Source organism: Pipistrellus hanaki, assembly GCF_964339955.1.
Source record: "Pipistrellus hanaki genome assembly, chromosome: 7".
In the NCBI taxonomy this organism is placed as follows: domain Eukaryota; kingdom Metazoa; phylum Chordata; class Mammalia; order Chiroptera; family Vespertilionidae; genus Pipistrellus; species Pipistrellus hanaki.
This window is the reverse complement of record NC_140509.1, coordinates 5,107,325-5,129,409: the sequence shown is the minus strand read 5'-3', so window position 1 is coordinate 5,129,409 and position 22,085 is coordinate 5,107,325. Positions and strand designations below refer to the sequence as shown.

At 53.9% G+C, this 22,085-nt stretch overlaps 1 protein-coding gene across 1 annotated transcript; it reads left to right on the top strand.

Annotated features, from left to right (window-relative positions):
- Positions 1–2,508: 2,508 nt before the first annotated feature.
- LOC311625722 (small ribosomal subunit protein eS10-like) lies at positions 2,509–3,794 on the top strand (the record flags this gene model as incomplete). The annotated part of the gene is made up of 3 exons (XM_084890235.1): positions 2,509–2,697; positions 2,906–3,082; positions 3,789–3,794. 3 exons carry the CDS (start codon positions 2,509–2,511, stop codon positions 3,792–3,794), a joined length of 372 nt encoding a protein of 123 aa, XP_084746361.1.
- Between the last annotated feature and the right edge of the window lie 18,291 nt (positions 3,795–22,085).

Below are 22,085 nucleotides of genomic sequence, written 5' to 3'. Positions count from 1 at the left end.
TCAGGCTGTTGCTCACAATGGAAGTAGGTCCTTGCCCTCCTGGTGTCCGGAGGCGGGCAGGAGGCTGGCAGGCGCTCTGGGGCAGGCTCCAGGCACCTCACACACACTGTCTTGTGCGTGCTGCTCAGTAGGGGTGTCGAACTCGGGGTGTCGAACTCAATCAGAGAAGGGGCCAAAATCTAAAACCCAGCCTAAAAATCGGGCCAAATGGTTTACTGAACAGTCATAAACTGACAATGTCATAAACTGACAGCGGAGTGCAGTGATGACAGCGCGGTGCGGGCCACATTGCAAGGCCTGGCAGGCTGAATTTGGCCCGCGGGCCTTGTGTTTGACACATGTGCCGTAGAGTGTACCGTGAAGTTGGCAATGGAGGGTACAGTTGGGCTTCTATCTTTGCTTCATCGTGTTCGGCTTCCATTCCCAAGGTCACTCCCACTTCAGGACCCAAGGTTGCTGCTGCAGCTCCAGACATCACACCTGCACCCCGACTGTCAGGAAGGAGGAGTGTGAAGGCCCCACCTCCTCCCTTTACAGACACTCCAGGGAAAAGGCACTGCCACGTCTGACCCAGACTCAGTCACATGACCACAGCCAGCTGCAAGCACGGGTGGAAAGCATTGGCTCATGCCCAGCTGCTCACCGGGAGTTCACAGAAGGCGGGGGACAGTGGGGGAACCCTCGTTCTCTGGATGCGGGGATCAGCTTGGCCCAAACACCAGGGGGGCAGAGGGCAAAGCCTCAGAAGACACCCTTTGGGGTGTCATGTGACACGATTGTTCCCAAACCTCAGCAGCTTGTTGAAAGTCACAGCTTTCAGGGTCTGTCCTCTTGGAACAAGACAGATGGGGCGGGGGGTGGGGAGGAGGGTGCCCTCAGTCAGGGGCATGTTTCACAGGAAGGTCTGCTCCGGAGGACCCCGAGTCCACACCCTGCTCTCCCAGGGAGAGGCCCTGTGCACAGACACGAACCCAGAGTGTCCATAATGGACACCTCAGCACCGCCGCTCCTCCCGACAGAGTGCTGTTCCCGTGGGCAGGCCTCCCCCGAGTTCAGCCCAAGCCAGACACCTGAGACATGCTGGCTCCTCCATCTCGCCGCCCCCCAATCTGGTCACCACGCCCCGCCCCTCACCATCTCCCCCTCTGCCTCCCGGCCCCCAGGATGACTGCAGTCACAGCAGGAAGAGTGTCCCCACCTTTCCCTGCTCCAGCCGGGTCTGTGCATGGTCCCCGGGGCCCCCGCCCTGCAGCTCCCGGCCCCCAGGGGCTCTCACTGCCTCCAGGGCCAGTAAAGGTGCAGCCCCAGGGCCCCCTGCTCCTCGGTCAGCTCACTCAGCTTGTGGAGCTCTGCGCCTGCCTGTGCCTGTGGCCCTTCCCTCCAGGTTCCCGTGGGGACACACCAGTGCCGGTCCTCACAGCTTAGTATTTTTGAGTTCAACGTAAAGAACCTTCCCGCCTTTCCCAAGGAAACATTCCCCTAGCTTTTACCGGCCCGGCCTCGGGTCTTCCCACGCCGCCCTCACTGCAGGCCGCTCCTTCTCCCCGTTAGGTCTCAGCTTGTGTGCTTTCCCCAGAGAAGGTAAACATGGTGGGGCTTTGGAAAATAGTCTTTTTTATTTTTAAATCAAGCTTGTTTTTGAGAGAGAGGAAGAGAGAGAGAGAAACATCCATGTGAGAGAGAAATATTGATCGGCTGCCTCCTGCACGCCCCCTACTGGGGATTGAACTCAAAGCCCGGGCATGTGCCCTGATGTGGAATTGAACCGGTGCCCATTTGGTGGCTGGGACGATGCTCAACCAACTGAACCACACCAGCCAGGATGGAAATAAAGTCTTTAAAAAAGTTAAATTTACCGTATGATTCAGCAATTCCAGTCCTCGGCCTCTCCCCGAGAGATGGAAACGCGCCATCACAAAGACGCACGTGAGACCTCACAGCAGTGCTATCCATAAGTGTCCGAAATGGGAGCTGCCTGCGTGCCCCCGCTGGGCCTGATGAGACAAAGTGGTCTGTCTGTGCGGGAGCCGGTGAGCCGTGCGGGAGCTGGTCTGTCCCTGCGGGAGCTGGTCTGTCTGTGCGGGAGCTGGTGAGCCGTGCGGGAGCTGGTCTGTCCCTGCGGGAGCTGGTCTGTCCGTGCGGGAGCCGGTGAGCCGTGCGGGAGCTGGTCTGTCCCTGCGGGAGCTGGTCTGTCCGTGCGGGGGCTGGTGAGCTGTGCGGGGGCTGGTCAGCCAGAGAGGCTGGCGCGGGCACCTCTGCACCACGGGCCTCCAAAGCACACAGACACCGGACAGCCCACACCGTGCTGTGATCTGTTCATATGAAATTTCCAGAAAAGGCAGATCAGAAACAGAAGGTAGGGTAGTGGGCGCAGGAAACGGCATTGGCTGTATTTGAGCTTAAGGAGTCATTTCGGGGCGAGGAAAATGTTCTAAAGCTGTGCTGTGGTTGATGGTTACGGCCCACAGTAAATTCACCAAATATTGTACCTGTGAGACGGTGAGCGTTATGACATGTAAGTTACAACTCGTCGCGTGGCAGCTCCGGCCCCAGAAGCCCTGGGAGAACCGGATCGCCATCCACGAGCTCCTCTGTAAGGAGGGGGTGATGGTGGCCAAGAAGGACGTGCACATGCCGAAGCACCCCGAGCTGGCGGACAGGAACGTGCCCAACCTCCACGTCATGAAGGCCATGCAGGTAGCCGGCCGGGCGCCGCTGGAGGGGTTTTCCGGCTGCTCAAGGCAAAGCCGAGGAGAGGCCGGGACAGCCCGGGCTTCTCGCTGCCTTGACGGGCCGTGAGGTAGATGCACCTGAGAACTCGTCTACTGCGCAGCCCAGCCCCCTCTGCTCCCGTTTCCAGTCTAAGCCTCTGGTTAGGTCTCAACCCTGGTTTTCTGTCCTGCAGTCTCTCAAGTCCCAGGGCTACGTGAAGGAGCAGTTTGCCTGGAGACACTTCTACTGGTACCTGACCAACGAGGGCATCCAGTACCTCCGCGATTACCTCCACCTGCCCCCTGAGATCGTGCCCGCCACGCTGCGCCGCAGCCGGCCTGAGCCTGGAGCCCAGAGACCTGGAGGGGGAGTGAGCTGCGATTCCCAGGAGGGGAAGCTGACAGAGACACCCAGAGGGAGCGTGACATGCCCCCCTCCGACCCCCGCCCCCCCACCTGCTGAGGAGAATGCAGGGCTGGGGCCGGGGCTGGGGCTTTGGCTGTGGCTGGGGCCCGGGCAGGGGCCGGGGCTGGGGCTGGGGCCGGGCCAGCAACCAAATTCTGCTCAGAGGTGGATTTGGTCATGGACATGGTCAATCCCTCAGTAAAATTGGAGGGATTATTTTATGTTAAACTTACAGCCAGAATATTTAAAAACCCAACTCATTAAAGCTGCAAAATAAAAAAACGTTATTAAAAGAGTCACGTCCCCAGAGCAGCGCCCTGACCGATTCCCCAGCCCCTACAAGGGTGGCCCTCGTGCTGGTGCCCGGCCCTGGTTTAGCCACGGCCTCGTGCCGATGGGAACTCCCCTGTGATCTGTTCCATGCAGACCTTCTCCCCTAGAACGGAGCCTCGGGGGGAAGGGCCTGGCTCTACTTTCCTTTAAGCAGTTTTATTGAGATGCAATTTACATGCCATATAATTCATCCACTTAAAGTGTAAAATCCAATAGTATTAAATAGTATATTCACAGGTAAGCGCAACCATCACCACAATCAATTTCAGAGCATCTTCATCACCTCAAAAAGAAGCCCTGTTCTCCTCAGCTATCGCCCCGTCCCCCACTCCTCTCAGCCATAAGCAACCACTAATCTACTTGCTTCTGCGGATCTGCCTATTCTGGAAATTTCATATAAGTCACATAACACGTGGTCTTTTCTGGTTGGCTTCCTTCACTTAGCACGATGTTTTCAAGGTTCATCCATGTTGTAGCATGGAGCAACACATCATTCCTTTTTATGGCTGAATACTATTCCATTGTACAATATATCACATTTTCTTTTTATTTTCACATTTATAAATCAGAGGGATTTTAATTGCCCACATTTATTCTTATTCCATGTACCGCCATTGTCACAGGCTTGGAGGGTGTACCGGAACCTCAGAAGTTATGTGGTACATCTCTCTATCTCTAGCTGAACTCCCTGAGCAGACGGCCAGCTGCGTGTATTCCATCTTTATTAGTTAATGGCGAAGGACCAGGTCTTGTTCGGTACCCGCCAGGCAGGAAGTTTTGACTCATATTCAACCCAAACCTCCCTGTTAGGAGAAAGGCAGGGAATAAGTGACCACCCTGTCTACCACCGCCCTGTACAAGTTAGCGGCACCTACGTTCGGCTGGGTCTCAGTGCGCCCCCTCTGACCTCACACGCTTGGAAAACTAAGCGTCTGGGAGGCGATGCCGATCAGCTTTTCAGCCATCGCCCAGCTTTCCCTGCAACCAGGAGCCAGACTTCCTCAGGTTATGGTTTTCTCCTCTTGTGCATTCTGGGCTTTTCCCCGGAGAAAATAAAAACATTATCCTCAGTATTTACAGCATGGAAGAATTTTTGGTCACATGCTGCAAAGCACAGTGTTTTTTTTCTTGGTCCATCTGTTGTGCCTGTAAATCCATGTCAATTTTAAATAAATGTCTGCCATCCATTGCAATGCAAGCTCCATGAGGGCAGATTCCAAGTCTGCCCGCCCAGCACATATTCCAGGATTCCAGCGTAATATTTGGGGCACAGAAGGCTCTTTATACCTGGAGAATTGACAAATGCCTTTCAAAACTATTACAGTCCAACACTCCCATTGAAAGAATATAAAAATTGAGTCTGTAAAAGTTATTCTTAAAAATGACTTAATCCCCTCCACCCCCACCTCCCCAAAAAAGCCTAGCAGTTTTGGCTCAGAGGGCATCAGCCCATGGACTGGAGGGTTCTGGGTGGGTCCTGATTCCTGCAATCAAGGGCTTGTTCCCTGGCCCTGGTTGGGGTGCGTGTGGCAGGCAACCAATAAAAGTTTATCTTTCTGTGTCTCTTTCCCACTCTTCCACTATCTCTAAAAATCAATAAAAAAATATTTTTGGGTGAAGATTAACAACAACAAAAACCCCACAAAAAAAAATGACTTGTTCTAGATTGTGTAACTTGTTAATGACAAAGCCAGGATTATAATTTTGTATTCAGATTGCCCATTCACATTCTCAGTCCATTATGTGAGAGAGGCTCTTATACCTAACTAGAGACCTGGTGCACAAAATTCATGCACTCAGAGAGGGGGTCCCTCAGCCTGGATTGCAAGAGGGTGCAGGCCAGGCTAAAGGACCCCACCAGTGCACAATTGGGGCTGGGAAGAAACTCAGGAGGTTGGCCAGCTGGGGAGGTACTGTAGGAGGGCTCCAGCGAGTTTCTGACCCATCTTTCTCAGTCCTGATTAGCTAGTCCCCAGCAGCAAGCTAACCTGCTAGTTGGAGCTTCTTCCCCTGGGAGTCAGTGCATGTCATAGCGACCTGTCAATCGGTCAACTGTCTGCCCCTTGGTCGTCAGTGCATGTCATAGCGAGGAGTTGAGCTGTCTTAGCATATCATTAGCATATTATGCTATGATTGGTTGAATGGCCAACCGGGTGACCAGACACTTAGCATAGTAGGCTTTTATTATATAGGATACCCTGGAAAGACAACACTACTGATAAGGCACAGAAAGCTTTGATCTAGCATTTCTTCACTTCACCATCTATTTTGAATGATAGCCTTGCTGGAGAGTCTTGGTGTCAGATCCTTGCTTTTCATTACCTTGCATACTTCATGCCCTTCCCTTTTGGCCTGTAGGATTTCTGATGAGTAATCTACTGACAGCCTTATGAAAGCTCCTTTGTAGGTAATAGTTTGCTTTTCTCTTGCTGACTTTGAAATACTCTTTTTGGCATTTTAATTATGATGTGTCTGGGCATAGGCCTCTTTTGGTTCTTTTTTTTTAAAAAAAAATATATTTTATTGATTTTTTACAAAGTAGAAGAGAGAGGGATAGAGAGTTAGAAACATTGATGAGAGAGAATCATCAATCAGCTGCCTCTTGCACACCCCCTACTGGAGATGTGCCTGCAACAAATGTACATGCCCTTGACAGGAATCGAACCTGGGACCTTTCAGTCCGCAGACTGACGCTCTATCCACTGAGCCAAACCGGTTTCGGCTTTTTTGGTTCTTCTTGCTTAGCACTCTCTGTGCCTCCTGAATTTATGTGCCTTTTTCCTTCACAATATTAGGGAAGTTTTCTGTCATAATTTCTTCAAATAGGTTCTCTATCCTATGCTCAGTTTCTTTACCTTCTGGTACTCCTATGATGTGGTATCATTATGTTTTATGGTGTCTCACAGCTCCCTTAAGCTGTCCTGTTCTTTGCTTTTTCTTTTTGCTTTTCTGATTTTTTTCTACCCTGATTTCTAATTTGCTGATCTGATCCTTGGCTTCCTCTAATCTGCTGTTTATTCCTTCCAATATATTCTTTAAATATTTCAGATAGGAAGGGAGAGGGAGAGATAGTAACATCAATGAGAGAGAATCATTGATTGGCTGCCTCCTGCACACCTCCTACTGGGGATTAAGCCTGTAACCTGAGCATGTACCCTTGACTGGAATTGAACCCATGACTCTCCAATCTGCAGGCCAACGTTCTATCCACTGAGCCAAACCAGCCAGGGACCAAATATATTCTTTATTACTGCTATGTCATTCTTTATTTTTTGACTGATCATTTTTTCATAGTTTCTATATCTTTTTGCATGCTGTTGAGCATTCTTGTAATCATTATTCTGAAGGCTATGTCTGAAAAATTGCTTAACTCATTTAGCTCTTCTTCTGGAGAATTCTCTTGCTTCTTTCAGTTGAGGCTTGTTTTTTGTCTCTCCACTTTGACTGCCAGTTTGGGTTTGTTTCTATGTATTAGATCTGCTATGACTCGCAGTCTTTTGGAGGGTCTCTGGTGCAGGACAATGTCAGATGTTGTTTGTGACTGCCCCTGAGTACCCTGTTTGGAGTTATCAGCAATCTACAGCTTGTGGCTCCCTCTGCTGGGACTGGGTGCGTTTGGAAAGACCAAGTTGCACACCAAGGTTTGTTTTTCCTAGACCCTGGTCCAGAAGCAGATCAGGAAAAGACTCAAAACACCCAGAAATCTGCTTTTGACTGCAGGCTGATTGTTATGATCAGCATAGCAAGGCGGAAACGTTGCAGGGTAGGGTGAGAGGTTTTCCAACAGGATGGGGAACTGCTTACCCCAGGCACAAGATGCCTGATGGTTAAGGCCTGCCTGAGAAGGATGTCCTCTGCAGTATGGGGGGATGACTCAGCACAGGAATCCAGCTGGTGGCCCTCCAAGCTCTATCCCCAGAGTCCCCGACCCTGGATTCTCCTCACACAGCTCTAGTCCACTCAGCCCTCTCCCTGCCACAGCCCAAGATGAATGGATGCATATGAAATTTTGTGTTTTGGCCTTTTAAGAGAGTCCTGTATTTCCAGTCATTTCTCCCTGGCAGACAGAAACCCCATTGCTTTTCACAGCCAGATGTTATGCGGACAATTTTCTTAGTTCTGATGCTCTGAGCTGGGGAACCCAGTTTTGGGGTTAGACCCCAGCGTTCTCAGTGGGAACCCCCCCCATCAGAGATATCCCTCCAGGACTTCAGCTGTTGTCTGTGGGGGGGGGAGTGGGGGGGGGAGTGGGGGGTGGGGGGGGGACACCTAACCAGCCCTCTTGTGTCTCTGCATTTCCTACCAGTTTCTATGTGGTCTCCACTTTACATCCGTGGTTATCAGGGTTCACTCCAGCTAGTTTTCAGTTGATTATTAAGAATGGTTTTTCTATATTTTAGTTGTAATTCCAATTTGGTTTTGGGAGAGTGTCAGTGTAGCTTCCACTCAATCCACTGCCATCTTGGAACCCTCTACCACATTTTCTTTATCCCTTTATCAGTTAGACATTTGGGCTGTCTCCACCTTTGGCTGTTGTAAAGAAAACTGCCATAACTATTTGTGTACGAGTTTTTATGTGGACACTAGAGACCTGGTGCACAAATTTGTGCATGAGTGGGGTCCCTCGGCCTGGCCTATGAGGATCAGGCCAAAACTGGTTCTCTAACATCCCCCGAGGGTCCAGGATTGTAAGAAGGCACAAACCATGCAAAGGGACCCTTCTGGTGCATGATCAGGGCTGGGAAGGATGTGAGAGGTTGGCCAGTTGGGGAGAGGCCATGGGAAGGGCCACAGGAGGGCCCCAGGGAATGTCCAGACTGTCTTGCTCAGTCCCAACTGGCTGGATCCCAGCAGCAAGCTAACCTATAGATCAGAGCGTCTGCCCCCTGGTGGTCAGTGCACTTCATAGTGAACGGTTGAGCAGCCTTAGCATATTATTAGCATATTATGCTTTGATTGGTTGAATGGCTGACTGGTTGATCAGACACTTAGCATATTAGGCTTTTATTATATAAGATATATCTTAATTTCTCTTGGATATATACTGTTAACCAATTCAATACCAGTTGGGATCCTCAATTTATGATGTGATGAAGGAGATTATTTAGTGCGAACTCTTCATTTGTGATACAGCATAGTTGTGAAGCAGCTCTGGGGCTGGATGATCCTGGGGTGAGGCCCCTCCCTGACTAGACAGCTCTGCTCTGTGCCAGGCTGCCCTGCTCCTGTGCTGGTCTGCTTTACTTTGGCAAGACATCTCAGGCAGAAGCCCTCACCCCTGGTTGTGATTTGTGCATCCTTATGCAAATGAGAACTCCAAATCTTTGCAGCTTGATTGGCCCAAATGTACTACTCTGATTGGTCAGAATGGAGTGGTTCTGATTTGTCAGTGAAGATGCAGGGATATAGCTACACAGCTCCAATTGGATAGGGGAGTCTCAGCCCTACTGGGTGAAATAGGATTCCAGGAACTCTGCCACAATGGCTGGCTCAGACACAGGAACACGTGCAGGCAGGCAGTCCAGTGCAGAGGCAGATCGTTCAGGGCAGGCTTTTTCCTGAAGCACAGTTTGCATGAGAGGCCCCTCCCTGTATAGAAATGACTGCCAGGCTCGTTTTTGTTTGTTTTTAAATTGGGCTCAATTAGCCACCAGGAGCCCTTCTTAGAAGGTGTCTTCTTTCTCAGGGCTCACAATACCAAGGAGTGGAATTGCTGAGTCAAATGACAACTCTGTTTAACTTTTTTTTTTTTTTTTAAATCCTCCTCTGAGGGTATTTTTTCATTGATTTTTAGAGAGAGGGAAAGACAGAGAGAAACATTAATGTGAGAGAAAAACATTGATTGGTTACCTCTTGCGTGTGCATGAACAGGACCCAGGCCAGGGAGAAGCCTGCAGCTGAGGTACATGTCCTTGACCAAAATCAAACCCTGACCGCAGGTCCATGCTCTATCCACTGAGCCAAACTGGCGAGGGCTATGTTTAACTTTTGATGCCAAGACAACTGTCCAAGTGGCTGCACTATTTTACATTCCCACCACAAGTATTTGAGTGTTTCGATCTCTCCATATGCTCATCAATCCTTGTTATCTGACTTTTGATCATAGCCATCTAGTGGGTGAAATGATATCTCCTTGTGGTTTTGGTTTGCATTTCCTGCAGACTAATGATGTCAAGCGTCTTTTTATGTGCTTATTGGCCATCTGTATATCTTCCTCGGAACAAGATCTATTCAGACCGTTTGCCGATTTTAAACTTGTCTTTTTATTGATTTCTAAGAGTGCTTTATTTGAGATACAAATCCCCTATTGGATATCTGATCTGCAAATGTTTTCTCCTATTTCACCTTCCTCGATAGTGTCATCTGAAACACATAGTTTTTAATTTTCATTAAGTTCAATTTATTTTCTTTTGTTGCTTGTACAACAAATCTATTTTCAAATCTGAGCTTCTGAAGATTAATCCTTATGTTTCCTTTTAAGAATTTTATAGCTTTAGCTTTTAGACTTAGGTCTTCAATCTATTTTGAGTGAATTTTTGTGTATGATGTGAGGTAAGGGTCTAACTTCATTCTTTCGTATGTGGCTATCTAGTTGTTCCATCACCATCTGTTGAAAAGATGATTCTTTCTCCCCATTAAGTGGCCGTGGCACCTTGTGGAAAATCAATTGACCATGGACACATTTTATGTCTGGACTCTCAATTCCATTCCACTGATCACATTGTATGTCCATCCTTAGCCACACAGTTGATATTCCTGGTTTTCTTCACCACCACATCGCCTGGAACATGTAGTTCAAGTAACTGTTGGATGTTTAAAGCCCAACAACCAAACGCACCAGGAACACATGTGTAATTAAAAAAGTCTGGTTTTGCCTGTGGACTGGAGGGTCACCGGTTAGCTCCCCACCCTGTCGGGGTGCATGCAGGGAGCAACCAGTCAATGTCTCTCACATGGATGTTTTTCTCTCTCCTACTATCTCTGAAAAGCAAGGGGGAAAACATCCTCAGGTGAGGATTAAGAAGGAAGGTTTGGTTTATTTAGCTTGCTCAGCAAAGAGAGGCGCCCGCAGGACCTCTGGAGCATCTAAGAGGAGGGTTCTGAGAGGGCCGCCTAGACCAGTGGTTCTCAACCTTCCTAATGCCGCGACCCTTTAATACAGTTCCTCATGCTGTGGTGACTTCCATCCATAAAATGATTTTCGTTGCTACTTCATAACTGTAATTTTGCTACTGTTAATGAATCCTAATGTGCTTTCCGATGGTCTTAGGCGACCCTGCTAGCAACCCACATGTTGAGAACCGCTGCTGTAGAGCCTAAGACCATCAGAAAACATAGATATTTACATTATGATCCATAACAGTAGCAAAATTACAGTTATGAAGTAGCAACGAAAATAATTTTATGATTGGGGGTCACAACAGCATGAGGAGCTGTATTAAGGGTTGTGGCATTAGAAAGGTTGAGAACTGCCCTGACTGGTTTGGCTCAGTGGATAGAGTGTTGGCTTTCGGACGCAAGGGTCCCAGGTTCAATTCCAGTCAAGGGCATGTACCTTGGTTGCGGGCATATACCCAAGAGGGAGTATGCAGGAGGCAGCTCTGATCGATGTTTCTCTCTCACTGATGTTTCTAGCTCTCTGTCCCTCTCCCTTCCTCTCTGTAAAAAAAAAATCAATAAAATACAATATATATTTTAAAAAACCCAATATGTGAGTGCCATGCTTTAAAAAAAAAAAGGTTGAGAACCATTGGCCTACAGAGTTTGGGTTGGTGCTCTGTGATTGGCAGACGAGGGTGGGGAGGCAGAGGCCAGCCTGGGGTTGGGTGCCTTTAAGAAGGAGAGCAGTTCAGTCACAGGGTCTTAGTTTCTAACTGGGAGGTGGGAGGATAAAACAGTGGTGAACAGTCACTGGTGGGGAAGCACCATCGTGCAGAGACTGGCCTGGTGGCCTGTGTGTGGTCCTCTGTGCATGCTCTTTGTTCCTTTGGGGGCTTCTGGGACTGGTGGTCTGCAGGGCTCCTCCTACATTGGGGAGTAAACAAGCCATCTCTGTTGCAGAAAAGTAGAAACAGCAGCCAAGACCTACCTCGCCCGTCCAAGGACATTTACTCTGATTCTTGCTTCAGGGCCAACACAGGGACCAAGCGCTGGCGGGGAGCGGAGAGAGGTGCCCTCGGTGTGCGATGGCAGAGCTGCATCCCTCCCTCAGAGTGTTTGGCCTCGTCACTTACTGATTAGGAAGGCGCCTGAGCCTCCTCCTCTGTAATACGGGGACACCAATGGGACTGAGCCGGGCCTCCTCCCAGGCCCTTACCCAGGATTGGCCATCTCCCGGTGCGATTCAGAGAGGGCACTTCTGCCCATCATGTCCCCGTCTCACCGCCCCCCTCCTGCTCTCCCCACACACTGCTGACTCATCAGCCTCAGGCCCCTGAGTCAGTCTTTTAGCTCAGCAGCTCTGAGACATTTGGATTTTATATCCTGGCAATCTTTCTAAAAACTATTTTTAGGACCTCATAGGATTGCCAATATTTTACTTTGTCAAATAGGACATTAAAAATCACAAGCACTACTACCTGTTATGAGCATTGTGTTATAAAAGGAAAATCAAATAAAAGATAAATGGAAAGGTCAGACTCTCAAATTGCCTGCTTCCCCCTTATTTCTTGGGAAGTGGTGGAAAGTCCTGTTGGAACAGACAACTGCCATTTTTGGGGATGGCTGCTTTATCTTGGGCTCTGACTCATTAAAATGCAAATCCCAGGAGAACACCAAACTCAGCTGTCCCTTAGGGAGTGATGTCTCTGGGCAGCGGAGGGGCTGCAGGCATGAGGCAGTGGGCTCAGGAAGAGCTCAGAGAGCACCCATGTCTCCAGGGCATCTCAGCGGAGGCCTGATGCTGAGGTGGGAAGTGCGGGCTGGAGAGGGCGCTGGGAGCAGCAGCTTCCTCAGACCCTCAGACAAAGGCTGGCCGGACAGCTCTCCTCTGGCCCTGAAGCTGAGCCCTCTTACACCTCCCAGCTGCACCTCTTCTTTTCAGCATTCCCACCTCCAGTGTTTGCCCAAAGCCTTCGGGACCCCCCACCCCTCTCTCTCATTTGTGTGTGCGACTCCAGTAACTGCCATGAGTGTTTCTGTGGGAGGCAGGAGAGGAGATTAGGGTTCACCCCAGAACGATGTTGTGGGTCTGTTTTTTAGCTCATTTGGAGCACAGGACAGTGCGTGGCATCCATGGGTCACTCTGTCTGGACTATGAAGAGCTGCATGCAAAAAGGTGAGCCCCCCACACCACAGCCTATTCTTCTGGGCTCAGAGATACCTTGCACTACTGTCTCTTTAAAAACTGCTCTGTGTTACTAAAGGAACCAATCAGCAGGCAGAGGGAGGAGCTACTTGGGAACCTGACCACCAGTTGTGCCCATAAAGAGTCAGTAGGATTCCCCAAGAATGACAGCTTCCTGAGGGAGCCTGGCAAACCTATTTAAAGGGACAGCATCCCAGAAAGGCTGCTCAGGTGGTGTCAAGAGTCCAGAGCCCCTGAACTGACCAATGAATCCTCATAGTGGCTGCGGTGCCCCTCCCCTTCCTTTGCTGGGAAAGATGGTGATTTATCTGTGTAATTGGGCTTTTATTTGCATTTTAAATCGTGCTCTTTTGCTAAACTAATGGGCCCCCTATTTATAGATGACTCCAACACAAAGTGACTACTAATTACTGCAATTAATATCACGTTAAGGCCTTGCCAGCCAACTTCACAGCAACTTGTATCGCCTACTCATTTTCAATTAAGGCACATTGACAGGGAGAATACGTGGTTATTAGGAGCGGGCCCTGGGGTGTAATTACTGCTCACAAGGTCATTAAGCAACTCCCCTGCAGGGCTGGCACCTCGGAGCCTGGGGGCACCGGCCCAGATCCAGAGTCCTACCCGCCAGCCACAAAGGCTAGTGCATCAGGCAGATGGGGCCTGGCTCTGAGCTGCCTGGGGGTGGAACGAATGATGCCAGGATGGCATGGGGGCAGGGCCGGGAGAGCCAGGCAGGAAGGTTGGAGGGGACGGTCCACCCTTTCCTGAAGACAGCAGGCCCTGGCAGCCAGGAGAGCTGGCAGAACTGCCACTGGCCTTACGCAGCTGGGACAGTGTCTATGGAGGCGCCTTTGGAACAGAGGGGGGCTGGGGACCTGGGAGCCTGGGGGGGGGGGGGTGGTTGGCAACAGGGCCAAAGGATTGAGGGGATGAAAGCCCAGGAAGGAGTCAGCTGTGGAAGCACCGTGTGTGTGTGTGTGTGTGGGGGGGGGGGCGTGGGAGGGAGTCAGGCCATGGAATCCTGCTCCAAGGTAGAGAGAATGGGCTTTGGGGCTGGAGGAGGCTTGGGCTCGGAATGCTGGGGGATGGTCCCTCTGATCAGGAGCAGGAGAGCTTGAAGGGGAGGAGTGTTACGCCCAGACTTCATGATCCCCAAGGACCACCAGGGAGCCGAGTCCGATGCAATAAACAAAAGAGCCTTTTCCATGCTAGCATGGGCTCTGTCCCACTCACGCCGGCATCATGGTGGAAGAGAGAGCGAATTTCACCCAGTCCAGGGGTTTTACTCCGGTCGGTGGTGATGTCACTGCCTCGGCTAACCCTGATTGGTTGGGTGAGGGCTAGGGTTCAATTACAGAATGGAGTATAACTCCACCCTGCCCTCTCAAGGAGAAGGCGGGCAGGGGAAGTAGGATAGACCTGGGGGGGGGAGGGGGAGTGGTGGTGGCAGGAATTAGGAACTGGGGGAGGGGGAAGTGAGCACCTCCAGAGGGCGCTCTTGAAAGATGAAACGGAGGGGCCAGAGCCTGGGATTCCAGGATACAGGCTTTATGGAAGAGAAGAGCACCACTGCCAGCTGCTTCCAGAGAGAGAGAGAGAGAGAGAGAGAGAGAGAGAGAGAGAGAGAGAGAGAGAGCGAGGGCCGTGTACAAGCTCTTTTTAAGGGGAGGAAAGAGAGGGGACGGGGCTTAGGGTACTCAGCACATGCTGATTGGTGGTTTCATGTAAGGTCTATGATTAGGGACCTGGGGACTTAGGAATTGGGGGCTTAGGGTATTGGCAGGTACTGATTGGTGGGTCAGTGCTCAGGAATGTCCGGCTGCAGGTGGAGTTTGTCTTTCTCTGTCCATCAGTTGGAGGAAGGGAGGATCTATCAGCTCTTGTGGCTGAGTGCCCTCCCCCCCTCCGCTTCTCTCCCGGTGCCATGACTGATCTGCCGGACAAGGTGCAGGCTAGCAGGAGGCTCCAGGGCCCATCCCGCCTTCCCAGCGGCCAGACCCAGGCCAGGGAGCTGTGGGCTCAGGGCCGACAGGTGGTGAGGGGAGAGGCCCGTGGCTGGTGCTGAGCCCCTGGCAGGGTGTGCTGATCCGGAGCTGAGCTCCCTTCCCAGTCCCACCCCCAGGCCCTCGGGTGTGCGGCTGCGACTGGCCACGTGGAGGTGTAGACCCTGGGAGGCTACAAGCCCATAAGGAGAGAGCTGGCCACTGCCGCCCGGGCCTGCAGTGGGGCGTGCTGGAGTGTCTGCACGTGTGCACATGTCAGTGCACAGGAGGACTCTGTTACTGACTCCGTTCAAAGAGGAAGAGGACTAGCTGGAAGCCTAATTCTAGAAGTGAGCCACGCGGCCGGCAGGGGGCTCCCGGATGTCTGAAGATTCACTCCTGCCCTCCCCGCTAGCCTAGGCTCTCTCAGACCCTCCCCCCTGACACCCCCCTCCCCACCTCTCACTAGGCCAGCACCCATCCACCAGCTGCCTCTCAGAAGGGGAATTGAGCCTTGATGGCCGGTTGGATTGGGGGAGGGGTAAACTGATCCTCCAGGGGACAACGGGGGCAGTCGTAGGGATGGATGTGGAATTCCTGCTGCCCTAGCTCTTCTGGAAGGTTCTGCCCCCACCCTCACTCTGACAGTCCTTTGCCCGCACCACCTGTCACGGTGGCATCGTGCCCGGGCGGCAGTAGCCAGCTCTCTCCTTATGGGCTTGCAGCCTCCCAGGGTCTACACCTCTCTAGTGCCCGGTCCCCTCCTCTGCCCTTCGCGTGGTGGGCGCCCCGTCACTGTGGGTGGGAGACGGGGAGGAGTGGCCGGAGGACTCCTGGGGCGGTGGCTCCGGGTCTGGTTGGCCTGCACAGAAACGGAGCCCTCGCTGAGACAGCCGCTCTGTCACCCGGGGTGGGCAGCCCAGGGCTGGTTTCTGGCGGGGCCGGGCCGGGCAGAGGTGGCAGCCACCAGGTGTCCGCCCTCCGGCAGGGAGAGGAGAGCGCGCCCTGTGGGGGCTTCCAGAATTGCATGTGTGTGATGGTGGCTGTGGCCACCTGGCTGCCAGGGACCGCTGTGAAATTACACAACCGCGTGCTTTCCACCTAAAAAGCAGGTTCTGTTACCAGAAAGGCAGGGGCTGCAGGCTGCGTGCCACAGTGGCTGTGGTGCCCAGAGGCTGGCGACCACTGCTGGTGTGGGGGGAGGACTGACCGGGGCAGCCGCCGCCACCGCCCCAGCTCCCCCCCCCCCCCCCCCCCGCATCCCCCTCCTCGCCCTGCTGCTGTCCCGGGGCTGGAGGTGGTGGGGACAGTGGTCCGGGGTTGCTCAGGACCCGGAACCTGGCAGCACGGGCAGACTGTGGCCACTGAGACTCTCCACCTCCCGGGCTGGGACTCAGCTGCCACCGGACCCTCCTTACAGGGAGAGCCTCCTTCAGTGGCAGGCGCTCAGCGAGGGCAGCTCTGCCCAGGGCACTCCTGGGGGGCTGGCAGCCATGCGCCTTAAACGGAGAAAGGAGGCTGGGAGGTGCCGTGTGTCAAGGGCACGGGCACGTCAGGCCCATGGACTGTGACCGGCAAAGAGCAGAGGCTGGCGGTCCTGTGGGACCAAGAAGCATGGAGGGCGGGAGCTGGGGTGGAGGGAGAGGGTGGGCCAGAACCCCACTGTGCGTGCTCAGTTCTCCTCAGCACTTGCTGTGCCAGGCATTCTGCTTACAATCAGAAAAGCATGTGAGTCCCCCCTCCCTCCCCGCCTCCCCCTGCAGCCCTGTGAGGCCTCCCTCCCTCCCTGCCTCCCCCTGCAGCCCTGTGAGCCCTCCCTCCCTCCCTGCCTCCCCCTGCAGCCCTGTGAGTCCCCCCTCCCTCCCTGCCTCCCCCTGCAGCCCTGTGAGCCCTCCCTCCCTCCCTGCCTCCCCCTGCAGCCCTGTGAACCCTCCCTCCCTCCCTGCCTCCCCCTGCAGCCCTGTGAGTCCCCCCTCCCTCCCTGCCTCCCCCTGCAGCCCTGTGAGCCCTCCCTCCCTCCCTGCCTCCCCCTGCAGCCCTGTGAACCCTCCCTCCCTCCCTGCCTCCCCCTGCAGCCCTGTGAGTCCCCCCTCCCTCCCTGCCTCCCCCTGCAGCCCTATGAGCCCTCCCTCCCTCCCTGCCTCCCCCTGCAGCCCTGTGAGCCCTCTCTCCCTCCCTGCCTCCCCCTGCAGCCCTGTGAGCCCTCCCTCCCTCCCTGCCTCCCCCTGCAGCTGTGTGAGGTCACCCTTTGGTTTTATGTTTTTCGCCACGCCCACAACCTCAGACCCACTATTAGTTTGTTTTGCATTTGTTTTGTCCTCCTGCCTGTCGCCTGGAACAGCAGTCCCGGAGAGTGGGTGCTTGTCTGTCCTGTTCATAGATATACTCCTCGGGGCAGATATCTGGAAACCTTTGATCAATTGTGGCCTGAAAATATTTGTTCAATAAATGAGTGAGTGAATGAATGAATGAGGGAATCATTATGATCTGTTTATACAGGCGAGGAAACTAAAGCAGCCACTCCTTGGCCCCTCAAGCCTCCGACTTCAGCCTGGTGCACCCCATTCCCATTCTGGGTTCCCTCCGTGCCTCATCCACTCCCTGGCCCTGGGGTCCTGCCCAGGGGGCTCACCTTGTCCCTGGAGCCCCGTCCTCCGTGCGGCTGCCGGATTCTCCCCACACTCCCTCGTGTGCAGGGTCCGTAGAGCGGCCTCTGGTCGGCACGGGGTGTGGTGAACGGCGCTTGGAGCGCCCTGCGCTCCCACAGGCCAGCAGCGGCCCCCCGGGCCTGGCCGCATGGCCTGGTCCTTCCAGAAGCAGTTGCAGGCTGGCTACCCACCCCAGCCTGGCACCGGGACACTGGGGCCGGACTCCAGGAGCTCTGCTCACCCCACACACTCGAAGGCCCCTCATTTTCTGGAAAGCAGAGTTTCCTGGCCAGCTCTGACAACAGGAACCCAGATCTCTGCCTCCGCCAGGTTTAAAGGGGCCAGGGACAGAATTCTCTGCCTTTGCCTGGGGGTGGCTGGAAGCCTAATATGGTGAGTGGTCTCCCCCTCGTCCCTCTCTCCTCACCCTGCAGGGCCCCCTGCTGACCATCTGCGATGGTCCAGAGCACTGGTGGGTGTGATGGCACCATCCGGGGCACCGGGCGCCCAGGCAGAGGCTGGAGCTGCTGCCCTTTCCTCGTCCCTCAGGGAACGGCCCAAAGATGCTGCCGCCGGTTCCCCTCTACCCTCAGAACCCACAGCTGACGGGTGCAGCCAGGATGCTGGTGGTGCTGGGGGCCCAGAGTGGTGGGGTGGTGCAGGGGAGGGTCTGAGACTCCTGGAGGCCCACCCACGGCTGCCCCACCGCTGGTCCAAGGAAAGCAGAGACACGCCCCCCCCCCCCCCCCCCCCGCCTGCTTTCCGGCTGCCAGCGCCTGGCTGCCTCCCCCTAGGACGGCCTCTGCATAGGTGGCACGGCCGGGAGGGTGAGGCCTCAGCCGAGCCCCTGGACTGACACCCACACCTCTCAGCTTTCCTCAGCGGCTGGGACCCCCGCTCTTCTGCCTCGAGCTGGCTCCTTCCTGCGTCCTCCTCACTGGAGGCCCGGGCCCGGTCCCCGCGGCAGCCACTCCCTCCCTGGAACCGCGGGTACCTCTTCGCTGGGCCTTGAGCCCTGTGGTCTGTCTCTGAAGTCCCCCTCCAGCTCCGTGTTTCCTGCGCTCAGGCCTCTGTCTTCCCGGCCTTTCTACTGCAGTGGTCTCCTCACTGGCCTCTGGCCCGGCCTGGCCTGTGCCGCCTGCTGCCAAGGCTTCTCCAGCCCACACCAGGCCCCACGTGCCCACTCCTCCGAGTGCCTGGCTGGCCCTGCTGTTGCTGTGGCACCGTCTCGCTTGGCATTCCAGCTGAATCCTCCCGGTTCCCAGCTGAGACCTGAGCGCCTTGCTGAGTCATTCCCTCTCGCTCCTGTCCACCTTCACGTCTCCACCTCCAGGGAGCCCTCCCGGTGTCCCCCTCCAGACTGGGTTCACATCTCTCCTGTGTGCTTCCCACCCCGGGCAGTCCCCAGCCTCACCGATGGCGCCGCGCTGGTGGAGAGGCACACCCATCTCGGTGGCCGTGGAATTGCCACAGGAGCTGCCAACATCAGGGCCCAGCAGAAAGGCCGGCCTCCGCCGGGAGGGCAGCTGAGGTGGTTCTGGCTGAGGAGAGGGAAGCAGCAGGTGGTTGTTGGTTGGGTGCTGACCCCTGCACAGGAGGTTGCTGGTTCAATTCCCCGTCAAGAGCAGATGCTGGGTGATTGGCCTAATCCCTGACTGGTGACATGCAGGAGGCAGCCCACTGATGTTTCCTCTCTCATCAATGCCTCTCTCTCTCTTTCTTTCCTCTCTCTTAAAAAATCAATAAACGATTCTTTAAAAATAAACAAATGAGTGTTTACCAAAATATAGGCAGTTTAAAAACAAGGGCCCAGTCTGTCCACCAGGCCTCTGTCTCTTCCCTCCGGGCCTGGAACCGGCAGGATCTTTAGCATCTTGTGACCACGAGGACGGAGGTGACCTGCTAAGGATGCCAGAAGATGGACAAGGGCCTGATGGCCTGGGCGCCAGCTTCCCACACTCCCCCCTTCTTCCCCGGGGACCCGGCTGCTATGCTAGGCAGCTGACCAAGACCCTCGGGGAGACTCCCATGCGCCCTCCTCGTGGCCTGGCTGCCCCCAGCTCCAAAGACCCCATGGGGCACACTCCTAGGCCGAGAGCCCTGTCAGGTGTTCCCAGGCTCCAGCAACCTGTTAGGATTTATTTATTTAATTAATTGATTTATTGATTATGGTATTATATAATTGTCCTCATTCCCCATTCGCATCCCAAACCCCTCCCCACGCATGCCCCCATCCCCCTGTTGTCTGCGACCATTGGTTAGGCCCATATGCATGCACACAAGTCCTTGGTTGATCTCTCCCCCTTATTCCCACCCTCCCCTGTCTTCCCTCTGAGGTTTGAGAGTCTGATCGCTGCTTCTCTGTCTCCGGGTCTGTTTTTGGTCACCAGTTTATGTTGTTCATTATTTCCTCTAGATATGTGAGATCATATGATCCAAGAAATACGCTTTTAAATACCGAAAATGAGACAAGCCATAATGGTTATGCTGAGAAGCAAATGAATCAGTCTGTAGGAATTTCTTTCTGGACCAACAGTTCTTTTGAGTCCCAATTTCAATGTCAAACAGTTCCTTCTGTGTACATGTCAGCAATGATATTTCAGATCTGGATGGTGAACCAATGGTGGTGATGCAGGTCCGACCCTCTCTGGTTTGGTCCTGGGCAACCTGCAGTGACACACAGCTGCTGTCTGCTGGTATGGAAAGGCGTCTTCAGCGTCTTCCATCTCTGGACTGCTTCTCTTCTGTCTTCATGGCTGGAGCAGTCCTGTCAATTCCTCTCTGTTGCAGGAATCCACATGGTCTCAGAGTTGTTTTCTTAAAATATACAAACATATTCTTGACCAAAAGTTAATAAAGGGATATTTTCTATAAATTTGACTTGGGATCCTTTTTCATTTTTTTGCCCAAATGATTTTCCTCTGGCTTGTTTTGACACCATGTGTGTACCTATTAGGATTTTATGTTCTCAAGCTCAGTCTGAGTGGCTGGAGGAGGGGGCAGTATGCTGTCTGATCCTCAACTCTGTCTGTCTGGCTCCGACCCATCTTCCCCAAACTCCTGCCCACCAGGCTCATCGCCTACCCTGAGGAGGCTGCCCTGAGCCCGCCCCAGGGATCCTCTGGCCCTTGAGGCCGGTGCGTGGGGAGGGCCCAGCACTGTCTATGAGGACATGGGACTTTCAGGCCGAGATCATTCGTGGGCTCCCTTTGCATATCGCTGTTTCTCAGCACCAATGACACAGCCAACACTGGACACACTGGAAAAGACCAGGCTGAGGGCAGCTTGGGGCTTCAGTTGGCTCCTGCTGACAAAGGTGGCTGAGGGGCAGGGTGGCCATTTAACCAACACATTACAGTGAGGCAGAGAAAAGAAAATGCCTTTATTCTGTCTGTCCTATATAATAAAAGGCTAATATGTAAATCAACCGAATAGCAGAACTGGTGGCTATGATGCTCAATGCCAGAGCTGCCCCCTGGTAGTCAGTGCGCTCCCACAGGGGGAGCACTGCTCAGCCAGAAGCCAGGTTCACAGCTGGCAAGCCCAGCCCCGGTGGTGGGAGCCTCTTCCACCTCCAGGGCAGCACTAAGGATGTCCGTCTGCTGGTTTGGGCCCACTCTCCAGGCCAGGCTGAGGGACCCCCAAGTGCACGAATTTTCATGCACTGGGCCTCTAGTAGTTTAATAAAAACCTTGCCCAAATGCCCAAAATGGTCTAAAGTTCAGTCCCGTTGGATGGCGGAGAATCTTTCCCAGGCTCCAGCGCTTTGTCCCTGGGTGCAGGGCCATAGCTCTCCTGTGGCCACACAGCGCTCCTCATGACACTCTGGCCTCCATGTGGTCCAGCCTGGAGTGACTCCTATTGTAGGTGCTTTTGCAGCCAAACGCCCACAGCAGGGACCAGGGCAGGTCAAGAAAAACGAAGATGCACGAGCCCTCCGCCCGCCCTGGAAAGGTGCCCAGGGGCAGGTGGGTGCCAGCTGCCAAGGGCCACTCACCCTTGCTTGACCTTCCTCAGTTACTAATGCTCTCCCTGCCCTGTGGCTGCACCTGGAGAAGGCTTTTCTCCTTTGCTCTTCCCCTTCCCAGAATCCCCTGGGCAGGCAGGGCGGGTTTGCCCCTTCCTTTTCCACCTGGGCTGCCTGCAGGTGTGATCGCACAGCACCTGGCCCTCGGTGCACTGCTGCCGGCGAGCCAGGAAGCCAGATGCTCTTCTCTCAGAACCAAAGCCGAGTTTGCTGCCTCCTGAGCCATGGTCAATGCACCGGGCAGAGCCCGAAGCCCATGGCCACCTCCGTTGTCTCCTTGTTCCTTCCAGAACAAGTGGCAGTGCTCCCTCCTGCCAAGCCTAGCCCTAAAGTGCCGGCCACCTCCCCACCTGGGCTTTATTCCTGGGAGTTCTGCCCTCTCCTAGGTGATAGCTTGGCATGAAAACTGGCTCGTCCACCATGGGAGTTCACCTTAATCCATGAAGACCCCAAAGCCCCATTCCACTCCATCCCTGCTCTTGTGCACACTTTCTTCCCAAGAAGCTAAGGACAAAGAGTCTAACCATCCAGGCTAAGTTCAAGGCCAGGCTACGATCTGGGCCAGGTCCTGAACTCTGGGCCCTGCTCCCAGCTCCTCCACGCCCCCAGGCTCCTCAACCAGGGGCAGTGCTGTAGTCCCTCCCTGCCTCCAACCCACATTCTTAGGG